The sequence below is a fragment of the Microplitis mediator genome, chromosome 8 (genome assembly GCF_029852145.1).
Source record: "Microplitis mediator isolate UGA2020A chromosome 8, iyMicMedi2.1, whole genome shotgun sequence".
NCBI lineage: Eukaryota > Metazoa > Arthropoda > Insecta > Hymenoptera > Braconidae > Microplitis > Microplitis mediator.
This window is the reverse complement of record NC_079976.1, coordinates 14,259,739-14,267,801: the sequence shown is the minus strand read 5'-3', so window position 1 is coordinate 14,267,801 and position 8,063 is coordinate 14,259,739. Positions and strand designations below refer to the sequence as shown.

Genomic DNA, 8,063 nt, shown 5'->3' with positions numbered 1-8,063 from the left:
AATCCACGCAGTACCAGGAACAGCACAACAAAATCTAAACGTAACAACTCTAACAAAAGAGGAGAGAGTATGGAGTCTAGATAAAATTAAAAGGAACATATTCATGTCAAATATAAAACAAGTAGAAGAATTGCAAGTACACAATGCAATCTGGTGCAAGATGATGGCTGACATGATCAACTGGACAAAACAAAGAGTAAAAACAGAAAAAAACCTGACAGCTCGTATAGAAATAATTGAATCTATGCCAAAAATTACCAGCCGCAAGCACGTAGAACAACTAGAACGAGAACTAGGTATAAAGAAAGGAGATGTTGGATATTGGGAAAATTCCATAATAAATTATATAGTGAAGGATGTACAGCTATGGGACAACACCGAAGATCTGGAGGGAATTCAAAACTCAACCCAAATATACCAGAAAACGCAACAAGAGATGGGATCACGTGATAAGAGAAACGTGCCCATGAATAATTACAACAAATATTCAGTGCAGTACACGCAACCTCAAATGTATGCGCACAACGGACCAAATGTACAGTATACACACATACCAGACCAGAGAACCCAATATCAAGGTCACCAGGGATTCAATACAATGAATACTACGTATAACACGCGTGAAGACAACATGAAGAAACGTGCAGACAAAATAAAATCAATGGAAATATTGATTAGAAGTAACAACTTGAAATATACAGCAGATTCACAGCCTAAACAATGGTTACAAGCATTTACTGAGACCTGCATCGAACAAGAAATGGAGTTCGAAGAAAGAATTGACTTATTAAAAATAGCAATAGCCAGTGAGAAAGAATGGTTTAAACAGAACGTTAACACATGGACAAACTGGGAAGATGTCAAAAAATCATTTAATGTGGCATTTTGTAAAACAACTCTAGACACGGAAGTACTTCAGGAAATATTCAGCATATACCAAAGGAAAAATGAAAATACACAGGAATTTGTGAGACACATGAGAAGCAAATTCGCTGAGCTAGAAGATCCAATGACAACAGCAAAACAACTGGAAATAATAAAACCAAAGCTGACCATAGAAATTCAGAGAGAATTGAATTCTATGCAAAAGGCAACGACGTATAAACAATTTGCTGAATTAATATCAATCGCAGAAAGCAGAGTAGCGGACATCCGGAGAGTGAAAGAAGCCAGAAAAATACCAGTACGTAGGCTACAAACAACAAGAGATTCAGTGAATGAATCTACGGAGTCAAGTTCTGAAGAAGAAGAAACAACTATATGCAGAGTAAAAAGAAAAAGCAGGAGAACTGCTGTAAATAAAATTAAATCGATAAATCACAATAAAGATGACGATAAAAAAATTAATGTCATCTTTAACAGGAAAAACCAGCACAATGACAGAGAGAGATCAAGATCACGAGATCGCAGCAATAGATCTGGGTCCAACACTTCAAGAGGCACGAGTAAATCTGTAGGAGGCACCTACACGTGCTTGAATTGTGGAATGAAAGGCGGACACAAAACCAGGGATTGCGAAGAGGATAGAGTCGACGTTTGTGTGCGATGTTTCACCGTGGGAGCAACAGCTAAACAGTGTAGCTGTAGAAAAAACTAACTGAGCGAGTGCGATATACGCAGTGTCCCGTACTCGCGACAACGTTAGCAGACTGCGCTTCGGAGCAAGAGGGGGGAGGCCACCCATCTCACCACCCCATGGAAACAGAAAGTGATGGAGTATCAGACGACCGACAGTCAACGGCCGAATCAGATCAAAGTGACAACGGTGAAGTAAATAAAAACAGGTCTGATATAAACAATAATTATAAAATTAATAGTAGTGTCCAGAATAGTGTCGTGATGGGTAACTGTATAGCTAAATGCTGCGGCGCAGACTACTACGTGCCGTCTCCTACAAAGGACAAAACACCTGCAGTACCTAAACCAGCGATTAAACAACTCATTACAGTATCTGAGGGAGCAAACGTGAAGCAAAGCGTACAACTAAGCGTAAGTAAACATTTCACGTGCTTAGTAAAAATAAATAAAATAAAATGTACAGCATTGTTCGACTCAGGTGCCGGTAGAAATTTCATGACACAGGATATTGCCAGTAAAATCCAGGATAATATAATAAAAATAACATTCAATACTGCTAAAAATTCATTTATTTTAGCAGATAATTCAGCAATACAAAGTCTTCGGAGAATATTTGTTATGTTCGAGATTGAAGAAACCGAGGTACACGCATGGTTTGAAGTATTCGACCGGATGCCCGATGACATCATCCTAGGGATGAGATTCATGATGGATAACGGGATACAATTACGTGCCGATAACATGACGTGGACATGGAAACATGATGATCATCCAAAAGTTTGTGAACCAGTTCAACCAGGTAACACAATCAGATCAATTCACTTGAACGTAGACGAACAAGATAAATTAACTAAATTTCTAGACCAGGAATTTGTATTAATGGACAAAGCTGAGCTCGGTACTCTGAAAGGAGTCGAGTATGAAATTGAATTAAATAATTACACACCGATACGCGTAAAGCCATATAGGAGGTCACCGAAGGTAACAGAAGCATTACACAAAATTATTGAGCAACTACTTGACCAGAAAATTATTCAGGCAAGTACTAGTGAATGGAGCTTCCAGCCGGTGATGGTAAAAAAGAAATTACTACCAGGGCAAAGCGCGGACGACATCAAGACATGGAGAATGTGCATCGACTATCGACCGCTAAATAAAATAATGAAAATGGTCAATTATCCAATGAGACGCATCGATACATCATTGGAAGTCATCAGAGAAGGTGCATATAGAAGTGTCATTGACTGTACAAATGCCTATTATCAGATTCAGATAAAACCAGAGCACCGTAAATACACGGCGTTTGCTGTCGAAGGAATGGGGTCATTCGAGTTTGTAAGAATGCCTTTTGGTTTGTCAACTGCACCAGGAACATTTCAACGTAATATGGATCTGATAATTCAAACAATGAAGCAAACATTACGCCAGCTTGAACTACCAGCACATTGGATAAATTTTATCCATCCATACATGGACGATTGGGTAGTAGCGACACCAACATTTGAAATCCATCTACAAGTCCTGGGGATTTTATTCAAAGTCTTCAGAGAGGTAGGACTATTAATTAAAAGAGAAAAATGTTGTTTCTGTGTTGCAGAAATGAAATATCTGGGATTCATTATTAAAGGTAATGAATTACATCCAGATCCCAGCAAGCTGAGCGCCATAAGAGACTACCCAGAACCAGTAAATAAAAAACAGCTGAGACGGTTCTTGGGAATGGTAAATTGGTATCGCCGACATATGAAGATGGTTGCAAAAATCCAAGATCCACTCACATCTATTACCAGTGAGAAATCAGTATGGGTATGGGGTCCTGAACAACAGCAGGCCTTTATTGACATGAAGAAGTTACTCTTGGAGGCACCAGCACTAACGGTACCAGATTATAATTTACCTTTCATACTTTATACAGATGCCTGTGATACCGGTATTGGTGCCGTATTAACACAAAAGGGCCAAGACCGAGAATATCACATAACTGCTATCAGTCGATCCTTGAACAAGCATGAGAGAAATTACACCACGACAGAAAAGGAGTGCCTTGCAGTCATTTGGTCGTATCAACAACTGAGAGGTTTTTATGAAGAATATCCAGTGACAGTTGTCACCGATCATGCAAGTCTGAAATGGCTTCAGAATGTCAAGAACCCGAGAGGACGATTAGCAAGATGGGTAGCAGAATACTCTCTGTGGACAATAACAATAGTTCACAGACCAGGCATTAGCAACGAAGCGGCTGACGCTCTCTCCCGAGCTTACGAGGGTATTGAACCTGAGGCTGAGAGGGTCAATCGAGTAAAAGACATAGTACAACAGTGGTACGACAGAAAAGTTAACGAGGTCAAGGCTACTCCAACACGCTTTCCTCAATGGAAATTCCTCGATAATGACCTATATTATTATCGACCGCGGCATCCCACGCAGTTATTCGACGATGCGCCGGAGCATTGGAAACTAGTTGTCAAACCAGAACAGCGCAAGTCAGTTATCAGCAAGGCGCATGACGAAACAGTATCCGGACATGGCGGAATAACCAAGACGTATCACCACGTGGCCAGTCATTACTATTGGCCTAATATGTACTTCGACGTAACCAAATATGTAAGCCAGTGTACTGTTTGTAAATTACAAAAACCAGATACTAATCCACCACAGGTGATACCAGGGCACAGACCAATCACCGAGCTATGGGAAAGTGTATCAGTTGATACAGTGGGACCACTGCCCAAGTCGCAGCATCAAAAGACACATTTGATTGTGTTATGCGATATGTACTCAAGGTATCTGGAAGTCCAGCCAATATCAGAACCAACCGGTAGTAAAATCATATTTTTTTTACGCTCAGTGTTTAATCGTTGGGGCTACCCGCGAGTAGTTGTAACTGACAACGGAACTGAGTTTGTTAATAAAGTTGTTTCTGAATATTTACAGACTAACAATATAGTACACGAATTAACACCAGCATATCATCCACAGTCTAACCCTGTGGAACGAATAAACAGAAATTTAAAATCTTTAATTCGAACTTTTCTTTCAGATAAACATTCTAGATGGGACCAAAATCTCCCAGAACTTGTTTATGCTTATAATACTTCTGTTCACAGCTCGCTGACAGTAAGCCCAGCTTACTTGAACTTCGGCCGTGATCCTCGGTATTTAGACCTTCACCGCGGGGGAAAAGTTTTGACAGAATTAAATAAACCAGACCATAGAAACACGGTATTATCTTTAATCGATGAGCTCAGACATTACATCGAGTCATTTATGATCAAAGCTCAAAACAGACAAGACGAGAAGGCACCAGATCCCAATATTACTATTGCTATCGGTGCTGAGGTATTTATTAAGAATAAACAATTGAGTAAAAAGGTTGATGGATTCGCAGGTAAGCTTGCGCCTCCTCGCAAAGGGCCATTGTATGTACACAGTTTTTATTCAAACAGTTTAGTAAATGTCTGTGATAAAGATAATAATATTATTGGTAAATTTAGTATTAGTGATCTGAAAATACCGCGCAGATCAAACCGTAGAGTACCTAAAGTCGAACAATGAGTCGGTTAGGTATTATTGAAATAAAATTGTAACTCTTAGAATAAGCTAATACTAGTACGTTGCACAGTCTAATGATAGTTCTTTCACAGGATGGCAGAACTTGGGAGATTCTTGTACAGCAAAGAAACCTCAAAAGACAAGAAAGCAGATCAACAACTACTGCGGACCTGTAGATTCCATGGAAGAATCGGCGATCGTAATTCATACTGGGCTAACCCCGTATTCGCCACACCAGCAGCGTATCTCAACTTTGAGATCCCGGTAACAACTGAAGTTACATTGGCGGCAGGCTTTCACAGACGCTTGTCAAATGTATTAGTTTATCATGAGAAGAATTCAGTGCTAGCTATGCCTGAAAAACCAGTTACAACACCAGTGCAGACACCTGAGCTCCCGATTCCATCAATGACGGTAAAATGCCAGATGATGATTGGAAGAGATCTCAAGATGGTTGACTCCAATTTAAATCACATGCTCTCGCAAACTGAATGGCGAGAGATTGTCAAGAAAATCACGGAATCAATGTCACCGAAGTCCACTAGGACTGTTGCTACTCAAACTATCGAGACAAGATTGGCTCCCGTGCCAGAACCCGGCTGCCTCAAATGCAAAGAAAAAGGGCACACTCATGATCAGTGCCAGAATGAACTCAGAGGTGAGTGCTATTGCACTAATTGTCGACGACTAGGGCACACTAATAACACGTGCCCATATCAGCACTGGAACACCGATGGCTACCGAAAAATGAGAGGCTACTGTCGTCATTGCTCAACTACAGATCCGTTCATGAACGACGCGTGCCAGACATGCAGAACTAGAGTCCAGATGTCACGAGCAGCAAGAGGGGCATTCCAAATCTTGCCACCGTAATCAACGACCTTCCCCGGACATGACCTGAAGTACATGTGATAAGTGACAGTGTTATCAAGATTGCTCAAGAAACCAGTATTATACAACGACAATAGTATTTATATTATAAACCGGTTTTTAGTTTATTATTTTTTTGATTTTTTATTTTTGTCAATCACATAGTACATTCGAAATATTTATTTATGACTAGAGTAATTGCTCAGATTTATTAATGCATGTAAATCATGCCAATTTATTATTTATTATTTATTTGTCGTTGTTCTAAAAGAACATACCAGTATTTGCACAATAGTGTTGTATTTAGTTTTTTTTTGTTTGTATTCTTTATTATTTATTTTTTGTTTCTACGCGCCAAAGTAGTGAATAGAAAAGGACATTGAGGAGTCCAGTACTGATTACATGTGATAATATTTATAATAATCAAAGAAAATGTACAACAGTGCTTATATTTTGCTTAAAGTTTATAAATGTTAAATGATAATTATATTTTGATATTAAAGAGGTACTCGTCAGAGTTATTGTAAGACCAGTATCTCTTGCCACAGTATGAATGAAAATAATGTTGTATGGATGAATGAAAAGTTACTGTCGGCGTAGAATACTTTCGATTAACTTTAACCAGTAAATTGTCAGTTTATCATAGACAATACCCGGGTTAAAGTTAAGGAGGGTGGTGTTACGATGTTGGCATCGTACGCCTCCGTTTATCATCGGGTCAGAACTGTCACATGACAAATGCGGCAGTTCTGTCTATAAAAGAGCGCGTTAACGGACGCTCAGAGCTTTTTGTGTCCAGCTTTGCTCATAGCAAGTGGTCTTTTGAGTTTAGTTGTCACACGATAGTAATCGACCTGTTCGCTGATCGTCGTTACTATTTATCAATTTAGTCTTAACTCATATTTGTTGGTAATTCGTCTAGTGTCCGCGATAGTTAGTTCAATAAATTATCCAGTACTTATTACATCATATTTGTTTGGAATAAGTAATAGCTCATATTTGTTGCTATACCGAAGACGGTGATTTGATTAAATTGGTAGAGAGCCCTGTACGTGTTAAGTACAGTAACTGTATTGAGAACCAGTGTGTGTGTGTACGACGTGGCAATTAGTTTATTATTAGTTCAATAAATAATTAAACTAATACCTGAAACCAGTGTTGAGTGAATTCACCTGTGCTTTCCCTAAGTCCACATTAGACAATTAAGGGTCTTCTCAGTCCATACATTGGGAATCGGTACAAAGGTCCAAGGAGGAGATTTCTGAGGATCAATCAACGCCAGTCCAAGGACATCAAGGACTTATCCATCTCCGAACACAATCTTAGGCTAAGTACTAGTATTAGTTTAGAATTGTAAGGCCAGTTCGGGTAAGTTAATTAATACCTAACTTAAATATCACAAGTCAGAGTTTCATAAAGAGCTAGCGGGGCAAACTTTGACCCACGAACTGCACCCTTCCACCAGTAAGTGCAGGATAACGTACCCCAGCGTTACAATGTTAACGTACAAAAGACAAAAACTACTAAACATAATGGCACATATTGAAAAAACTTAAGTTATGGTGGTAAACTTAAGAGCCAAAAATATAATATAAAAGACAACTATGTCAGATTAAGAAAAAAAAAGGAAAAAATTTATATATGTCAAAAAATGACACAAAGTACAACCGATTGGCAAAAAATTAAGTGATAGTACTTTGCAAACTATCCGCCGCCATATACTTGTATGTTATTTGAATGAAAATAACAATTCATTTTAACGCCGGCTCGTACTAGTATGAGTTGTCGGCTGTTCATAAAGTACGCATACAAATGCTTACAATTTTATATGTTAACGTACAAAAGACAAAAACTACTATACATAATGGCACATATTAAAAAAACTTAAGTTATGGTGGTAAACTTAAGAGCCAAAAATATAATATAAAAGACAACTATGTCAGATTAAGAAAAAAAAAGGAAAAAATTTATATATGTCAAAAAATGACACAAAGTACAACTGATTGGCAAAAAATTAAGTGATAGTACTTTGCAAAGTATCCGCAACCATATACTTGTATGTT

General features: G+C 38.5%; 1 protein-coding gene across 1 annotated transcript; it reads left to right on the top strand.

Annotated features, from left to right (window-relative positions):
• Positions 1–209: 209 nt before the first annotated feature.
• On the top strand, positions 210–5,332 carry LOC130673543 (uncharacterized). Its single transcript, XM_057478578.1, has 2 exons — positions 210–1,989; positions 5,223–5,332. The coding sequence occupies exon 1, from the start codon at positions 245–247 to the stop codon at positions 1,595–1,597; it is 1,353 nt and encodes a 450-aa protein (XP_057334561.1). The 5' UTR covers positions 210–244; the 3' UTR covers positions 1,598–1,989; positions 5,223–5,332.
• The last annotated feature ends 2,731 nt before the right edge of the window (positions 5,333–8,063 follow it).

Excerpts from the sequence above, each read along its gene's own strand:
- LOC130673543 (XM_057478578.1), top strand. The coding sequence starts at position 245 with ATGCCAAAAATTACCAGCCGCAAGCACGTAGAACAACTAGAACGAGAA.